The sequence below is a fragment of the Pituophis catenifer genome, unplaced genomic scaffold (genome assembly GCF_029215685.1).
Source record: "Pituophis catenifer annectens isolate HBS135680 unplaced genomic scaffold, rPitCat1.0.hap2 SCAF_3, whole genome shotgun sequence".
In the NCBI taxonomy this organism is placed as follows: domain Eukaryota; kingdom Metazoa; phylum Chordata; class Lepidosauria; order Squamata; family Colubridae; genus Pituophis; species Pituophis catenifer.
In genome coordinates this window covers 216,690,591-216,709,657 of record NW_027256883.1, presented here as the reverse complement: position 1 = coordinate 216,709,657, position 19,067 = coordinate 216,690,591, and the positions used below count along the sequence as shown (strand labels likewise).

General features: G+C 44.9%; 1 protein-coding gene across 1 annotated transcript in view; it reads right to left on the bottom strand.

Annotated features, from left to right (window-relative positions):
- Window positions 1-12,487, bottom strand: part of STAG3 (STAG3 cohesin complex component) — a 74,949-nt gene extending 62,462 nt beyond the window's left edge. The window contains exons 1-8 of the mRNA XM_070941922.1: window positions 12,293-12,487; window positions 12,110-12,208; window positions 11,876-11,972; window positions 11,700-11,776; window positions 11,363-11,567; window positions 11,120-11,271; window positions 400-473; window positions 194-317 (exon numbers count right to left, since the gene is read on the bottom strand). Coding sequence (XP_070798023.1) covers window positions 194-317; window positions 400-473; window positions 11,120-11,271; window positions 11,363-11,567; window positions 11,700-11,776; window positions 11,876-11,972; window positions 12,110-12,208; window positions 12,293-12,487 — 1,023 coding nt within the window. The remainder of the gene's footprint in view (window positions 1-193; window positions 318-399; window positions 474-11,119; window positions 11,272-11,362; window positions 11,568-11,699; window positions 11,777-11,875; window positions 11,973-12,109; window positions 12,209-12,292) is intronic.
- Between the last annotated feature and the right edge of the window lie 6,580 nt (window positions 12,488-19,067).

The following is a 19,067-nucleotide window of genomic DNA, read 5'->3' as shown; positions in this document are numbered from 1 at the left end:
GCTATGGACATGCTCTCATATGTTACAAAGCATCTTGTTCAAATGTTTTGCATAGCTCTGTTCAAATAAGCAGATGGGCTCATGATCCTGGAAACATGAATTAAGTAATAGGAGTGCCTTAAATATCTAGCATAAACTTTTAATTCCTGAATGCCCTACAAATACATTTTCTGCAAGTGCCCTGGTGACCCACCTTGTCATGCAGAGTCCAGCCAATGTACTTGAGGTAACCATCAGTTAGGAAGGAAGCGGTGTAATGCTGTATCCACTGACCCATCTCTCCAATGCAAATAGCACGGATTTCAGGTATGAGGTCCCTTGGAAAGCAAAGAACCAGGACAACAATCAGAGTCCAGATCCTGAGCCTGCTCCTTTTACATGGACCCTGATGTCACTCACCGATAGCGGTGAACAAAGACTCCCTTGAAGAGAGCATTCATCAAGGTCTCCAGCTCTTCTTGCTTCTCCTGGAACTAAAAACAGATGAACTGCTGACAGAGAGATAATAGCCATCAATGGTTGCCTTGTTTATCATTATTAGATTTAGATAAAATAATGTATTGTTTTGAACACTGTAAGACTGAGTTCGAAAGAGAATTGGGAATCAATGCTGAACATACAATTGCTAAAATATATAAATATATTGGGATTTGAAACAGAAAAGGAACAAGTGAAAAAATGTAGGATAAAATGGGCTGAACATTTTGCTTTTAATATACAGATGAAACAATGGGAAATATGTGGCTAAAAGAATTGAAATTTACACTAAAAACCTCCCTTTTTATGAGAGGCAACTGGATGGAACTGAGCATTAACTGGGCAGATGCCCTTCCTGAAACCTATGTGGAGTTCGCAGATATTTTTTTCCTGAGCACTAGGAGAAACATCTGCCACTACCTGGGATTGAACTCTCAACCTTCCAAGTAGGAGGCAAGGGTCTTCACCACAAGGCCAGCACAGCGCTCAATTGAAATTTACACTACAATCTTAAAAAATATTTTTAATAAAATGATGTATTGTTGATATATGTCACCAGATAAATTATCTAGAATGTATAAAGGCACTTCAAATTTAGGTTGGAAATGTGAACAAGAAGGGACGTTTTGTCATGTTTGCTGGATGTATAAAAAAAAACTAGAAAATTTTGGTTGCAAATACAGACACTGATTTATAGGACATTAAAGATTTATATACAATGAAACCAGAGGTTTTTATTTGGGGATTGGACAAACACTTGGAAAAAAATCATGGAACTGTTTCTGTACATAACTGCAATGAGATTATTTTTTTGAATTTTTATTTTTATTTTTTAAACAAAACATAAAACAAATCCATCATCCATTACAATTGCAAACAGTGTGTCAGTCGGTTACAAATCTTTTGTGCTTCATCCCCTTATTCAGAATTTACTAATTATCTAATTTCTCATATTGTCAAATCATTTATCATTTATTTTACTATGGCTTTGTCGCTTCAAAAAAATTATTTTCAAATATATTTATAACATTCATTTCATGGTTCATATTTCATTTCCATTTCCATGTTTTAGTATCTAGCCACTGATAAAATAAATCCCATATCTTGTAGTACTGTTTATTTTCTTGTTCTCTAATTTCAAATGTCAATTTATTTATTTCAGCACATTCCATAATTTTCTTAATAATTTCTGCAAGATGCAATGAGATTATTGTATGGAAAGATGTGGCATAACCCACAATGGAGGAATGGTTGATGAAAATTATGGAATTTGCTGAGATAGCCAAATTGACTTTTTTTGATCAAGAAAAGGTTAGTTCTATATTTATTGCTGTCTGGAAACCCTTTATGAGCTTTTTGCACGAAACAGAAAAAAGTGAATTCATGATTTATATTTTTGATGATTAAACAAAATAGTTTAGCGAAAGGGAATCACATAACTTTACGGAAAGAAGTAAGTTTAGAAATGTACTTAAAAGCTACTGTAAAGAATATTAGAAGCTACTTCTAATATTACTTTGTTTCTTTTTATTTCCTTTTACTTTTTTCCTTTCTTGCACTTTTAGTTTTCTCTTTAGTATTTATACACTTATTTACAGTTATTTCTCTATCACCACAATCTGACATCTCACAGTCTTCTGAGTAACTGACCGCATCCCAAGGGCACAGAGAATGAAATTCCCCTAGCACTAATTGCCCAGAGGACCCCAGCACCAACCCTGCCTAATTGGTGATGCTGCTAGGCAGCTGGATGGGTGCTCCAACAGCAGAATCCGTAATTTGAGGAAGAGTTTAGGAAAAACACACCCAGGCACCTTCACCGCAGAGCCTCTGCAGACAGTCAAACTGTCCTGGAAGATCACTACCCCCTGTGCATCTGGAGGGCAGATCTCTGAGAGGTAGACCTCCGCCTAGGTCAGCGCTGGTCACAGGCACCAGGCCACCACTTTGCATCTGCATTTGAGGGAGCCAATCGGTTGCCAACAGTGAGTCCTGATCCCAAGCAGCCACTGCATAGCAGGAGCTACTGCTGCTCCTAATCAATCCCATTAACTGCTTCTTGACTGAGGCCTCCTTCTCCTCCAAAACCCTTCTTCCCTGATATTCATAGTATGCAAGGGATTTCCTTCCCCCACCCCCACCCCCACTTGTGCATTTTATACTCTCCACACCTCCAGTAACCATCTCCTTCTCCATCCACTCAAATCTTCTTCACAGCTGAGGATTTAACATTTCTCCAGCCACACTGCATCCCACTGTTCTACCCTGTTTTCCTTGCCCCTAATGTTCTCTTTCAATTACAGAATTTCCCTTCCTTAAAGTTTCCCTTCCTTCCTGGTATTCTTTCACACCCACTCATTTCCACAGAAACTCTTTTTCCCCCTGCTTCAGTCTCTCTACCTTCTCCACATTTAAAAGTATCCACCTTCCAGAACAGTTTCCTGGCCATCACTGATTCCCAGGGGAAAAGAAACTAACCTTTAAGGTAAAGTCCTCTCCCCATCCATATTATGACTATATTATGCTATTTGTCTCCTAAGGATTTTATTTTTAAAAATTCACAGAACTGCCCCAACTGGGAGAATACTCGTGAACCCAGAATTGGCAATAATTTTAGGAGCTAGACATCAAGGGGTAATAGTCTACGGACACAAAAATAAATACACTTTTCTAAAATCTTATCCTTCAAATCTCACATGAGATTTTCAAAAGCAGATAGGAGAACTGAGTAATTTTAATTTCTACAACTGGCAGTTGTGCTGACAGTTTGCCCAGGACCTCTGATCAGATCACTGTTTTTGCTGGCCTATTTGTGGCAGCTCAAGGATAGTTTTAAAAATCCAGTTTCTGGAGAATGAATTCAACGACCAAACAAAAATTTGCCAGGAAGCCACCGAATATTACAGAGTTGATTAAAATACCAAAGAACAAAAACATCACATGCAGAAAATGGAACGAGAATGTAACCAAAGAATACAAGACAGTCTCTAGTGATTACAGGCGGCCCTCACATTACAACACTTACTTCAGGGACCATTCAAACTTGTGACGGCACTGAAAAATAAGAAGTTGTGATGGGTCCTCAGAGTTCTGACTGTCATAGTGCACCTCCAGTCCCATGACTACAATCCAGGTTCTTGGGGCTAGTTCACAATTACAAAGTTGCTATGAGCCACAACCACATGGTCCTGACTTCCAAGATTCCCTGCCAACTTCCTCAAAGCAATGAGGAAGCTGACAATAAGCCAAAATTCACGGTCATGTGAGATCCTCACTTAATGACCTGCATGGTCCTTGTTAACCAAGTTAATTTGTTAACTTGAAAATGTGCTACCAGACTCCTCCTGATTTTTAGGATAGACCAGAAAAGGATAGGAATGGATTAGTTAATTCCACTCAATTCATGCTTCAGGATAAAATGGATTGCCTCCCAATGCACAGAAGGAACCAGCAGCAGTGATCACAAAACTATTCTCAGTAATTATCGAAAACTCCCGAAGGACCAGAGCGGTCCAGTGGTGGATTGCTACCGGTTCGCCCTGGATCGGGAGAACCAGTAGCAGCGGCGGCAACGGGAGGATCTGCCTGCCTGGACGCTTCTGTGCATGCGCAGAAGCATCACGCGCACAGGCGCACCAAGTGAACCAGTAGCAACGGGATCTGCAACCCGCTACTGGAGAGGTCCCAGATGAGAGCAGAACAAAACTATCCCCTTAAGAATATAAGTATAAGCTATAGCCTTCAGGACTGGAACCCTGGATCTCCTAGTCCGGCAGTCTGTTCTCAGAGTGGCTAACCAACTGCACAAGAAAGCCCACTAATCTCCCAGCAGATGGGCTGCAGAGCAATCCCGTTGCTACCAAGATTAGGACTGATCCTCGTGATTTCCATGAATTGGTCCAACCTTTTATAAAACCAAAATAGGGAGGAGCGCCCAGGAAGCTACAGATCCTGTCATCATGATGCGTATATTTAGCAAAGCCCTCAAAACAGGTGATGAAATGCTTGGAGGGCCATGCTACAATTAACAGCAGTCAGCATGGGTTCTCACAAATTGTGCAACATGAACTCTGGTAGAGAATATTTGTAGCTCAGGGTTGAAATGGGAAGTCCTTGGTGCCAAGATTCTTTTCTTGCAGTTTCACTACCACATCACCAGCACTAGAGGTTTGCCCTTCTTTTATATTCTGGTGGCTTGCTCCATCGGTGGTTCCTTGGTTCGGCTGTTTACTATTAGCTGGATTAGGGTATTGTTTACTTCTTAATCTAATATTAATCTTGGCGTTAATCGCTGTTCGTCTGGATGTTGATTTATGTATTTATTTATTTGTCAAACATGTACAAGTTGGCAGGTATAAATATGAACATGGACATAAATGAAGGAACGGAGTACAAATAAATGGGAACAGTAGGACAGGGACGGTAGGCACGCTGGTGCGCTTATGCATGCCCCCTTTATGGACCTCTTAGGAATGGGGTGAGGTCCACAGTACACAGTTTAAGGTTGAAGCTGTGAGGGTTTGAGAATGTAACAACGGAGTCGGGTAGAGCATTCTAGGCGTTGACCACTCTGTTGTTGAAGTCATATTTTCTGCAATCGAGTTTGGAGCGGTTTACCTTCTGTTTTTATCTATTGTTTGCCCATGTATTATTGAGGTTGAAGCTGAAGAAGTCGTTGACAAGTAAGATGTTGTTGCAGACAATTTTGTGTACTATGCTTAGATCAGACCGCAGACAGCGCAGTTCCAGATTGTCCAAACCAAAAGTTTCAAGCCTGGTGGCATAAGGAATTCTATTGTGAGCAGAGGGGTGAAGTACTCTTCTCGTGAAATACCTCTGGACCCGCTCAATTTTATTAATGTCCGATATACAGTGTGGATTCCAGGCAGACGAGCTGTATTCAAGAATTGGTCTGGCAAAGGTTTTGTATGCCCGAGTTAGCAATACATTGTTACTGGAGAAGAAGCTTTGTAAAATTAGGTTAACAACTCCTAATGCCTTTTTGGCAATGCTGTTACAGTGAGCTCTGAGGCTTAGATCGTTTGAGATGAGTACTCCTAGGTCCTTGACAGAGTGAGGGTCGTCTACAAGGTCGTTTGATTGCTGGTGAGGAGCTTTTGGTCTTTTTTGATGGTCTTGATAAGAGGAACTCTTATCTTCTAAATGTCCCCTTAATGCATGTCCTTTTCATGGCTTGTATTGGTTGTGGTATACTGGGTTGAGCTGTCAGGCACTTTTTGATGAACTTGCATGGATATCCATTATGTTAGAAGATGTTGTATAGATGTTTTTTCTGACGTTCACGATTGCTAGTGTGTTTCTGCTCATCCAAATACAGGTAGTCCCTGATTTATAACTATTTATTTAGTGACCATTCAAAGTTACAACAGCATTGAAGAAAATGACTTATGACCATTTTTTCACACTTACGATTACTGCAGCATCCCCATGGTCACATGATCAAAATTTGGACGCCTTGCATTTGGCATGTATTTCTGACGATTGCAGTGCCCTGGGATCATGTGACTCTTTTGCAGCCTTCTAATAAGTGAAGTCAATGGGGAAGCCAGATTCACTTAACAACCATGTTGCTAACTTAACCACTACAGTGATTCACTTAACTGTGTTGTTTAGCAATGGAAATTTTAGGCTCAATTGCAGTCATAATTCAAGGATTATCTGTAGCGTTCTGACACAGCTTCTCTTGTGGGGGGTTGGGTTATTACTCTGGTAATGGAACACTTGGTTGATGTGGGTGGTTTTGCATAGACTTGTGTTCCTTGTTTGGCATTGCTGTCTCTGCTGATGAGGATATCCAGGAACATGTTGTTTTCTTCTCTTGTGAATTTTATTCCTTTGAAGATGTTGTTGATGGTTTTATGTACGTTCTCTAGTGTCTCTTTTTATTATGACAAAGGAGTCATCATGATTTTGTGCAGACTCTGGTGTGCACATGTATCACCTCTCCTGCGGGAGCTACATTGGCGGCCAATTTACTTCTGGGTGCAATTCAAGGTTGGTCATGGGATTGATTTAGAGAAATGGGAAAAACTATGGTTGCAGAATTATAAAAAGACAATGTCAACAGCATATAAGGAGAATTTGTATAAGATATTTTACAGGTGGCATCTACCCCCAGCGAGAATAGCCAGAATGTACAAGAATAAATCCGAGAAATGTTGGAAGTGTCATCAGATTCCGGGTTCATATTACCATATGTGGTGGACATGTGCAGAAGCTAAAAGATATTAAGACTAAAATCCACACATGGTTGGAAAAAATGATAAACACATTGACTTTAAACCAGAGATATTTTTATTAGGGATTTTACCAGAAATATACAATAGAGAATTGAGATATTTAATTGTGAATGTTTTAAGGGCAGCTAGGATTGTATTTGCTAAAAACTGGAAAGGAGAGAAGATACCTACGGATGACGACGTTATTAAGAAAATTCTGGAGTGTGCTGAAATGAGTAAATTGACATTTGAAATTAGGGAACAAGAAGATAAACAATATTATCTAATATGGGATTTATTTTATCAATGGTTAGACAAGAAAGAATGGAAATGAAATATGAAATGGATAAGATAATAAAACATATAAAAAGGGGTTTTTTTCCCTTATGGAGGATAAACTACTGTTAAATAATTGGTAAATGAGAATAGTAATGTAATAAACTGTTAAATAAGAAAATGTTGGATAGAGGATTAAGCACAAAAGATTTGTAACCAATCAATACACTTTCTGCAATTGTAATGGATAATTGTTTTATGTTTTAAGTTTTGTTTAAAAATAAAAAAAAATTCTCAAAAAAAAAAAGGTTCTGGTTGTCACCTTTAAGTCCTTCATGGCTTGGGACCAAGTTATCTGAGGGACCGTCTCTTGCTGGTTACATCTATCCGACCCATCAGAGCAGGGAGGCAGGGAATGCTGCAGGCCCCATCCCCTAGGGAGATACACCTGGTGGGAGCCAGAAGGGCCTTCTCCGTGGTGACCCTCTCTCTCTGGAACATCATCCCAACAGAGACTAGAATTGCCCCCACTCTAGGGGAACCCAGAGTGGGATGGAGTCCATTAAATGGCTTGTGTGAGGTACTGTCACCGGGGCAGGGAGTGATTTCAGTATATTAATTTATTATACAACTTCTTTTATTAGTTATATTGTTTTTATATGGGGTTTTTATTCTGTAAACCACCTTGAGTCGTCATGTGTGAATAGGCGGCAATATGAATTCCCTAAATAAATAAATAAATCCACATACCAGATCCATAGTTTGGGTTGTACATGCGAGAGTGCTATCGATTTCAGATGTTGCATTACAGTCTCCATGAGTCCTGAAAGTGGAGATCCCACAGGAATTCCTTTACTTGATAATATATTTACCCATCGAAAGTATGAGTAGTTGAGCAGAGGTTGGTAAGAGTCATGATTTTGGGTGTTTCAATCTTGGAGCATTTGGTTGGGCTGGGGTTGCTGTGGAGCAGACCTTCCATGAATTCTGTGGCTAATTGTGGGTCGATGGATGTGAAAAGGGCTGTGACATCAAATGAGATGAGTTCATCCTCATCTACTGTCTCATCTTTGATTCTTTGGAGACATTGAGTGGGAAGCTGATGGAGTATTTGATCCCCCCTGTGAAGCGCCCCCCATTTTTTGTTAATTCTTTTGTGATATTGTCGGGATACCCATTAACGATACAGTTGAAAAGAGAGCTTTGCCCAGTTTGTGTGTTTTGGGGCATCCACAAAAAGATGGAAGCATGGGTCCACAGCTTTTCATCTGCCTCTGCTCCTCTTTGATAATGTGACCTTTCAAGGTGAGGTCACTGAGAGTTCTCGATTTGGTTGTCCTGTTTCTGTATTGGATTGGTGTTCACTGGGATATAAGTTTGTCTTCTGGTAATTCTTCCATTTTTTTATATATTGTGATCTGTCTACAATAACCGTAATTTGAGCTTTGTCTGCTGGTAGGATGATGATACTCTGGTCCTTTTTTAGGTTTTTGAGGGCTGCTCTGCCTCTGCTGCTTTTGTTCTCATCTTCTTCTGGCCTGTGGTATAATAGTTTGTCAGATGCTTTCTTGGGTCTCTGTGGGAAGTCCTGTGGTTCTAAATGATCTTTCTAAGGATGCAAAGAATTCTAGCTGAATAGCGTCATCTGTGTTATAGTTGAGGCTTTCTGTGGGATATTGTGTACTGCAGTGGATAATGGACATCTGGACATTTTGACCACCCACTCGGGCTCTGCTGCCTCTTTGATTCTGAGGTTTGAGTAGTTTGTAGTTTGATTTTCCTTTTTCTGACATGCCTCTGAGAAATAGTCTTGGTGGTGGTGGCCAGCCTTTCTATGTGCCCTGGTATGACGGTCTGTTCCAGCTGTTCCTTGAGGTTTGCCATGGTATACTGATATTTGTTTAGTCTAAGGTTTGCATTTGCGATCCTAAGTCACATCATTTTTCACCCTCTTTCTTGGGCTATTTTCCATCCAGCTGTACAGTTTATTGGAGATTTGTATTTGACACTGGTAGGTAGAGCATGCTGCTGTAGGCATTCACGCAGGAAGAATCACGAAGCTCCTTCGTGAAAGAGTGCCTACATGCACATTTCTCTCATCTGCGTGCATTCTGAAGCATCTGACTTCGGTATGTGGTACTGATGGAGAATACTTGTAACTCAGGGTTGAAAAGAGGTCCTTGGTGCTCTCCAAGCTTGGTGGTTTCCTTGCAGATGTTACATTACCAAACTACATAACATCATCAGTCCTAGTTACTCTCAGTTTATATCCTGGTGGCTTGCTCTGTCAGTGTGGGTGCGAGTGGCCTTGGTGGTTCCTAGGTTGAGAGGTTTATTGTTCCCTTGTTTGGAGTATTGTTTGCTTTTTGATTTTGGTCTAATGTTAACCTTGGTATTAATCTCTGCTCATCTGGGTGTTCATCACTGGTCTTTTTGTGATGGTGTTGATAAGATGAACTCTTATCTTCTTAATGTCCCCTTGATGAGTGAAGGAGATCACCTTTGGAGAACCTCTATTCTTGGCTCTGTGGTATCGAATACTAATTATTAGTAACTTGGTGGAAACCAGATTTATGGAGTCTGTAGCCAACATAAAGCTGAGAAATATTGCTAATAATTTAGATGGAAGATTGAAAAAAAGCTCCACAGACTTGAGAGACAGCACTGAACATGGAGAAATATTCTACACCTAAGCAGGAAAAATGGAGGTGTAGTTATATAATGGGGGGAAAAACCTGGCTTGGCAGTAAGACAAGGGAAAGGGATTTAGCGTCTTTGTCTATGCATATGAAACATGAGATGGCAGCGTAACCTCTAAACAGGTAAATCTACCTTGGGACACATTAATAAATACACAAAGCCAAGACAACGGGAAGAACTGTTCTACTCTATCTTGCCCCAAATGGTCACACCCTGTTTGCAAACCTGTGTCCAGTTCTGGGCACTAATGTTTAAATAAGTATAGTTACTAAGATTGTGAATGACCCAGGAGCCTATGAGGATATGCACAGCCTATTGAAGAGAGCCATCTGATAGCAGTCTTCAAACACCTGAAAAGTTTCAGAGAGATGACAGAACTGACACGTTCTTTATTGCCCTGGAAGGCAGGACCAGGACCAATGAGTTAACACTATGATAAAAAAGTTTAAGTAGATATCAGAAGGTAGTTCCTCAGGATAAGAACCGTCAAATCAATAGAACAGGCTACCCCATGCAGCAATGAGAGGTTGGATGGTCGTCTATCTGAGATGATTTAGTGGATCCTGTACAAAAAATTAGGGATCAATGACCCCAAAGGTCTTTTGAGGCTAAGCAACAAGATGCAACCAAAGAAGTTCTTTAATAAACTGTTAAAAGAACTCGGCATTTTACCTCGCATAAAAGAAAATATAAGAGCAGACTTCAAATACCTGAAGTTGACATTCAAAAGAAGTGCACATAAGAATGTGATAGACTAATATATTCTTAAAGATAGACATGAATCAATATTTAATCAAAGCTGGGATAAATGGTATAAATGGATAGAAGTAAAAATGATATGAGGTAGATGTTAGGAAAGCATATAGCACACATTTGAAAATAGTAAGCTAAATATATATAAGGTAATTAGATACAAGAAGACTAATAAGTGCAATATGAAATATGATAAATTGGAGCTATAGTATGATGATATGTAACGTTACTTAGGAACGGTATGTATATGGGGGTTGAATCAACCTCAAACGTATGTATGTGATTTTGTTTTGTTATTGTCTTCTTTCTGTCTTTTTTTTAGTTTATAATAAAAATTTAAAAAAAAGAAGTGCACACACTTTTTCTTGACAGGGTGGACTAAAACCAGTGAATTATAAATTGAAAATTCCAAATTAAATATTAGGTACAACTATTTGACTATACAAAATGTAAAAAAGTTGAGCAGATTGCATCATTACAGCATTCTTCCTTTGCCAAAAATCATCAAACATAGGCATTTTTATATGTTTATCTATCAGAAATGCTATAGTGGATGCTGTACTGAAAAAGGGGTTGGATGGTTTTTGAGGCGTCCCTTAACTTTATGATTCTGTGACCAAACAAGATACAGCTAAGAAGTTGCCTTTTTATCAGGCTCCCTGTCAGATACGCACCTCCTTATGTTTCTCCAACAGCCCTTCCAACTTCCCCGGGGCCCAGCAGCCCAATCCCTTGGCCCGCTCCGTCTCATATTGTCGCTGAGCATTGTCTTTCTGCAAGCTTACACTCAATGCCACATGCACCAAGGCCGTCATCAGCTTCATAGCTGGAATGGAAGAAAGGACCACACAGCACAAGCACTTCCAAGCACCAGGAAAGCCACAGTGGCCTCTCTTTTGCCCAAATTACTGTCCTACCTGCCAGGGTGCTGGTATGACGGAAGGCACGCACTTGAGAATCAGACAGGCCAGTCAGGAAGGCAATGAGACCGTCCATCAAGTATTCATCATAAACAACATTATGCTGCGTACGGCACACAAGCACAGCTATGAACTCACAGAATCCTGCACGGAAACGTCGCCACGTGGGAGTGTTCAGCAACAACGGGTATTCGGCTGAATCCTGGCATTTGGGGGGAGGGGGGAGGAGGGGAAGATCCATCAGAGTCAAGGGGACGGGGGTGTCTGCCACCCATTCCCCCGCACCAGAAGCCTCTCAGCCACCCCCACGTCCGGGGCTCTCTCTCTCTCTCACCTCCTCAAAGGCTTCGGTCAGGCCTTTGATGATCTCCGAGTTCTGCAGGCGGCCGAGCATCTCCAGAGTCACGGCGCCTGCCCAGACAAAGGCGGGGAGGGAGGAGGAGGGCGATCCATCCTCTACTCCCCAGGCAGCCCCCGCAGCCCCTCCCCGCAGCCCCGGGTTCCCCTCACCTCTGCAGCCGCAGGCGCGCACCACGAAGTTCAGCAGCTCCACGAAGCCCCCGGCCCGGTCCTCCTGGTAGCCCTCCAGCCACTCGTCCACCACGGGCTGCGGGGGGAAGGGGCGACGGGAGGCCAAGGCTCGAGGCGGGGGGAGGCGGAAAGGCGGCTGGGACCACCGCCGCAGCAGCCCCCGTCGAGGGGGGAGGAGGAGAAAGAGGAGGGGCGGGGGCGGCCTCGTCTCACCTCCAGGGCGCTTCTGCCCGCCTTCAGCGCCTCGAAGAGGCCCAGGCCGCCGGCGGATCCGGCCTCGCCCGACGCTCGCGGCCTCGCCCGCTTCGGCACCTGCGCCGGGCGGGAAGAGGCAGAGCCGCCGTCAGTTGCCCCGGGTCGTCACCGCCGCCCTCGCCCTGCCACCCGCCTACCTACCGGGGAGCCGCGGCGCCGGGTCGGCCGCTTGGCGCGCCGTCCGACCGCCGCCTCTGCCTCGACCTCGCTGTCCGAGATCCATCCCGCGCCCCGCCCCGGCGGAGTCGCGCTCCCAGCAGAGGAGGACGAGGAGGCGGCGGCCGGGGAGCGAGGCCGGGCAGGCCGGCGCCTCAGCTGCATCGACGGCGGGGACATGGCGGGAAACGGCCTGAGGCGAGCGCCAACCCGACAGCTGTGTCACGTGACTCCGACGCGGGAGACCGTGGCCGCACCTGCCCGGCACGCGGGCTCTCCCGACCTGCGCACGCGCCGCCTGGAGTTGGGGGCGTGGCGGGGCTCTCCTCGAGCGGCGCTTCCCTTCTGCAAAGCTCTGGCAAAGGAACCCTGGGGGAGGGGGAGGGGGAGGGGGAGGGAGACCGAAAAGAAGTGGGGAAAAAGAAAGGAAACTCTTCTTTCCACCAGGTCATTGCCATTTTATTTCCCCCCTGCCTTTTAATTCTTTTTATTCTTCTAGTAATCCAACCCCCCCTGCTCCACCAAGAGACCCTGTAGTACCATTCTCAACAAGTGGCTGTCCAGCCTCGTCTTAAAAGCCTCCAGTGATGGAGCAACCACAATTTCTGGAGGCAAGTCGTTCCACTGATAAATGGTTCTAACTGTAAGGAAAGTTCATCTTATCTCTAGGTTGCTTTTCTCCTGACTAGTTTTCATCCATTACTTCCTGTCCTGCCTTAAGGTGCTTTGGAGAATAGGTTGACCCTCGCCTTTTTTGTGGCAGCCCCTCACATATTGGAAGACTGCTGTCCTGTCTCCCCTGGGTCCTTCTCTTCACTAGACTAGCCTTGCCCAGCTCCTGCAGCCGTTCATTGTATGTTTTAGCCTCCAGTCCCCTCATCATCTTTGTTGCTCTTCTCTGCGCTTTTTCCAGAGACTCTCAACATCTTTTTAATAACGTGGCAACCAAAGGTTTTATCATGATTGAAGTCGTACTTATCAGCTTTTCTTTTTTTTTATTGAAAAATTTAAAAAAGTTTTACAAATATTTCCCCTTCCCCCTCCCTCCTCTCCTTCCAACCCTCCCCTTCCCCTCCCTCCGCCCCCCCCCCTTCCCAGAGCAAAATACAGGGTATAACATTTGACAATCATAACCTAACATAAGCTAATTATCTATAGCCTCCTATCCCCCTCTTGAATTTTTAACTCCTCTTTTACTAAACTAAATTTAAGTACTTTATAAAATCTCTGATTATTCGTAAGCTATTTGAAATTTTTTAGTCCGATATTTGCCTTGAATATAATCAATCCATCTTCTCCATTCTAACATATATTTCTCATTTGAATGGTCCTTTAGATATGCTGAAATTTTCGCCATTTCTGCTAAATTTACTACTTTTAATGTCCATTCTTGAATAGTAGGTAAATCTTCCTTCTTCCAGTACTGCACCACCAAGAGTCTTGCTGCAGTTAAGTTCAAAATCAAATTAGTCTCTATAGCCGTACAATCTGTAATTATACCTAACAAAAACAACTGTGGAGTAAACTTTATCCTTTTTTTTAAAGTATTTTGAATAATCCACCATATTTTTATCCAAAATGCTTTAACTTTTTTACAAATCCACCAAGCATGAAAATAGGTAGCATCAACACAATCACATCTCCAACATTTGGGTTGTAAGTTTGAGTACATACAAGCTAACTTTTTGGGATCCAAATGCCATCTATAAAACAATTTATAAAAATTTTCTCTCAAATTTTGAGCTTGTGTAAATTTTACATTTCTTACCCAGATCCTTTCCCATGTTTCCATCATTATTGGTTCCTCAAAATTTTGTGCCCATTCTTATCAGCTTTTCTTATCGGCTTTAAATCTCTCTGTGAGTTGCAAATACAAAAAATCTTTATTTTTTTTTAAGTTTTTTATTGTGAAATATGATAATACAATTCAAACATTTCCGGTTCCGTGGTGTTAATGCATATATACATGTTATTTACTTATATATTATTTACTGCTATAGTATTGCTTCCATGCATTATATTTGGCTTGAAAGATATTACATATAATACAGAATTCTTTATGATCATATATACATGTTATTTACTTATTGTTTACATATTCTTACATCCTTACTCAATTGCAGTTGATCCTACAAGTAGGAATACTCGATTCTATATAATCATTGTTAGAATCGAGTATATATATATACAAAAAATCTTTAGTCCTCAGCTTGGGTTGTCGAAACTCAAGGTTCCAGGCTGAGGGCTGGGTTTGAATAACACACTGGACCACACCGGTTGTGGTCATCTTTTACTCTTTCTCTCCTGGGAATGATGTGTTTTGATTGACGGGTGAGGTTTTATTGTTCTGTATGAGCCACTGGTTTGAAGGGGAAAGACCATTAGTTCTTGTGAGTAAGAGCTGGAGGATTAGTGCCTGCAGACTCAGCGCTTACTAAGCATAAGATGGGCAGGGGTGGGGGCTGGAGAAGAGGGTTGAGGGAGGAGAGCTTTGCCAAGAAACCCCCCAGCTGGATTACCCTGGATTAACTGATGTCTAAACTCCCCTCACCCTCCTGCAGGAGTAAGATCACTGCTCTGGCAGAGAAGAGGGGTGGTTTCTCATCCTGGGAAGCCTTATGTAGAGCCAAGGAGGAGGGCAGAGGCGGGGCACATGCCCACAGCTGAGGCTTTAAGGAGGCTTTGTGGGCAGGCAGGAGGACGAGCCTCCCACTGCCGCCCCCAGGTCCAGCTATTTTTAGGCTGAGTTCTTGGTTTGGACTGCTGAAGCACCAAGAAGTCCCTTTTGCTCATGAACACACTCTGCCCTGGATGCTCAACAGACAGGGAAAGAAGATTTTCTACATCTTTGGAGAGTCCGGGGTTTGCTGTCAGTTACTCACAAGACAGCTCCCCGCCTCTCTGTCCACAAGGTCTCCGCCACAGCCACCAAGAATTGCTTTCTATTGTGGCAGCATGCCCATCTTTCAGAAATCCATAACATAAAGTGAGGTGCCTAACCCATTTTAGTCTAATTAGCGTTCTGTCCATGCCCGGTCTTGTTGGATGGGTAGAAGGGTGAGTCTCCAGGGTGCATCTCTCTGCCATCTTTCAAAGATCCAGGAGAGCCTTCTAAGAACCCCGGGGCTTTCATCCCTTCAACCACAACGCATCCTAACCCATCAGGGAGCCTTTCGTGAGAGGAGGACCTGGGACCTCTCCCGAACCTCCATCCCTTCTCTTCACAATGCCTTGCTGGCTCTTTCCCTGGCACAGCCAGGACTAGTTTATAAGCAGCTGAATGTTCGGCAGAGTTGGCACTTCAGGGAAGCCTGCCAAAATGTCAGTGGGCACACGGTCCCTGTGAGCAAAGCAGGAGGATTTGAACAAACCCAAGGAGGGATTTGACTAAACAACATCCTCAGTCTCGGGCATCAGAGAGCTCTGGAAGGAGGGGAGCTTGCTGCAGGGGGGCGCCAGGCGGAGGCACCCCCCTCCCCTGACGTTAAGCGGCTGTGTTGAGCCAGGCAGGGCAGAGCTGTAACCACACCGGTCCGGTCACTTTTGAGATGTCCTTGGGAAAGATAGGAGATCCCTGGTGCTGGCAAAACCTTTTGGTTGCTGTAACACAAGACTTTGCCTTCAAGAAATTCAGGTGAAACAGCATTTCCTTCGTGCTCTTCTCCTTAATGATGATTTGTGTGGCTCTGAGGCATGGGACAGTCAGCCTCCCTGCAAACGTCTTGCTTGGGGTGTTTTTGACATGATTGCCACTAGCTGGAAGAGAGCCCCCCTCCCTCTTGCAAGGTGTGCATTCATTTGGGCCCCAGTTGTCTTGACCCAAGACCTACAGGTAATTTTGCCAGCTCAGGCAGTGGGATGTCGGCTCTGCAAAGATCTGGGGAGACAGTCTGCCTGAGGCCCATGGCCCCCAGGTGCCAGTCCTGGACAAGCTGCAGGAGTGTGACGTGCCTGCCAGGAGAGAAGCCAGGTGAGCTGCCTGAGGCCGCCGGCCCCAATCGCTGGGCAGCATTCCAGCCAGCAGCAGCCCCGGAGGGCTCTGGATGCCTTTGCCTCCCCCACTGCAACGCAGCCCTACTCAGAGTCAGCTTGGCTGAAGCATCACCTGGCACACACACCCCACCCCTCTCCATCTGCTGCCTGAGCCTGCTTGGCCTGTGCAGCTTCACGGAGCAGGACTGGGGATGAGGGTAATGCCTCCCACAGGAGGTGGCTGGCTCAGCATGGCCAGCCCAGAAGGATCTCTCGCCTCTCGAAGGAGAAGGCGGAGAAGGGAGGACATGGCTGGCAGGCTCAGATCACTGGACCCAGGCTGTTGTTGGGGTGACCCCATCTGATCTCTCTGCCATCTTTCCAGATCCAGGAGAGCCTTCTAAGAACCCTGGGGCTTTCATCCCTTCAACCACAACGCATCCTAGCCCATCAGGGAGCCTTTCCTGCACTGGTTATGGCAGCCTAGTGGGTAGGACGGAGGTGGGACCCACTGGAGCAGGCCGGGGTGCACCGTCAATTCCCTCCACAAAGGCACATGAGCCAACTCAGCCCCCAAAGGATAAAGAGGAGGCTGGTGCTCCTGGGGCCATGACACAGAGGGGAGCAAAGGTCGTTCTTCAGCTGGAGAGACGCTTAGCATGTCACCTGCAGAAGGGAGCCCCGAAGGGATCGAGGGGCCAGGCATCCTTCTGCAGAGCTTGGCCGGCTTGCAAGAGCTCCTTGAGGGGCTCCCCAGTTGGCTGAGGAGGCATCTGGAGGACCTAGGTTAAATGCAAAGAGATGCACACTGGCATAAAAATAATAATTCAAGATTCACATATATTATTGGTGGATTTTAACTGACAGCATTTAATCAAGGAAAGAATCTCAGAATCACAGCGAGTTCCCCCAACCCCTTTGTTGGGGCAACCTGTTGTGGCCAGCCAGCAGAGCTGGCAGCAGATTCGGACAGTGAGGAGGTTGGGGAGGAACATGGGCCAGTCCTGGAGTCTAGGGAAGGCTCAGACGATGGCTCTGAGTCGGAGGCAGAGAGGGGGCCAAGGCCATCTGGTAGTTCTTTGCTGCCTCCAGAGTCTCTGGAGTCTGACATCAGTGAGGCAGAAGAGCAGTATGAGCCTGTTCCCAGTGTGCGCATGCGCAGAGCTGCCAGGAGTCAGGAACAAATTAACGAAATAGGATCGACTTGGGAGTAAGGCTTGGAGATGATTGTCCCCTCCCATAAGACATAAAAGAGAAGCGAATGGGACATGAGCTTTTGCAGGAAGCAATTACTGTATTTTTCAGAGTATAAGACACACCTACCTTTTTTGGTGAGGAAAACAAGAAAAATAAATCTGCCTTTGCCTCGTTACAGCAAATAGCCTACTTTACTTTCATTTTCATTTTCAGCATAGCTTGATTAGCACAAAAAAAAAAAAATCTGCTCCCAGCAATTTACCTCCTTGCAGCAAGCAGCAGAGGCCCATGCAAAACAGCTGAGAGTCGGGAGGGATCCAACAGACAATCAACTTGTGCTAATTAGGCTGTGCTGAAGCTGAAATGGGCTGCTTCTGCTTGCTGCAAGGAGGTAAATTGCTGGGAGGCAGAGGCCAACGGGTGGGGGCGGGTGGGTGGGGCTACATTCACTGTATAAGATGCACCTAAATTTTCAGCCCCTTTTAGGGGGGAAAAAGGTGCATCTTACACTCTGAAAAATACAGTAGTTTTTGTACACAACCAATTCAAGATTTGAAACTTCTGTTTGTGACTCTGTACCAAGCCTTGCCCTGCATCTGGAAATTAACTCTTTGGCAGCGTTCCACGTGAGATAGGTAGGTGTTGATAACCTTCCTCTGAAAGACTGTTTATCAAGCCGAAAGTCATTTACAGCCGTATGAATTAAAGAGGTTTGCCAGAACTAACTTTGTGTTTACTTTCTAAGGAAGCCTAGGTCAGAACACAACCAATCCTGCAGGTGGGAGGGAGCCGCTCCTCATGCCCACCTGGACAGCGGACTGGGTCTGCTGCTTCCGGTCCCGCCTGCCTCCCTTCCCCGCAGACTTTTCCCCTGGGCATGATTCTGGTTCAACCTGGTTCTGCACCACTCCTGCTGCTGGCTTGGCTGCTCTTCCATGCCTGGCTAGCCCTGGAATCAGAACATCCCCTGAAGTCAGAACTTTCCATGGGGAGAACCTGGGCCAGGAGGCTGGGAAGAGGAAAGATGAGCCTAGCCCCTCGTCCTCCAGGCACTTTCCCACTGTGGGTGGGTTTCCCACCTCCAAGAGGGTGAGGGAACCTTCCTTGGGTCCAGCTATGCCCCCCTCACTGGCCCCATTTGGGCAGCAGCCCACCAAAGATCATCCCACAGTGCAGCCTTCTTGAGAAAGAAAAGATTGAAAAGAGGGGCCTGACACATACACCCCAAATACACAAAAAGAACTCTCAGCCAGATTTCCTGCATGGCCCTTGAGCATGCACAGAGTTGCAGCCTGACCAAAGCTTGGCGTTTCAGAGCAATGTGTTGAGGACCCCTCAACCCAGCATCTTCCCCCAGACCCAAGAATCAAGGGCCTTTCCTTCGGCCTCCCCAATCCCAGCCCCCCACCAGCTCAGCCTCCATGGCCAGCCATCTGGGCCAGGTGGTGGTAGGGAAGTGGGCAAGGTCTGAAAGGGCAGCCTGAGAAGGGGAGGAGGGAAGTCCCAGCAGCTGCTGCCCTCCTGGCTTGTGATGGTGCAGCCTCTCCCATGGCTCCCAGGTGCCAGTCCTGGACAAGCTGGAGGAGTGTGG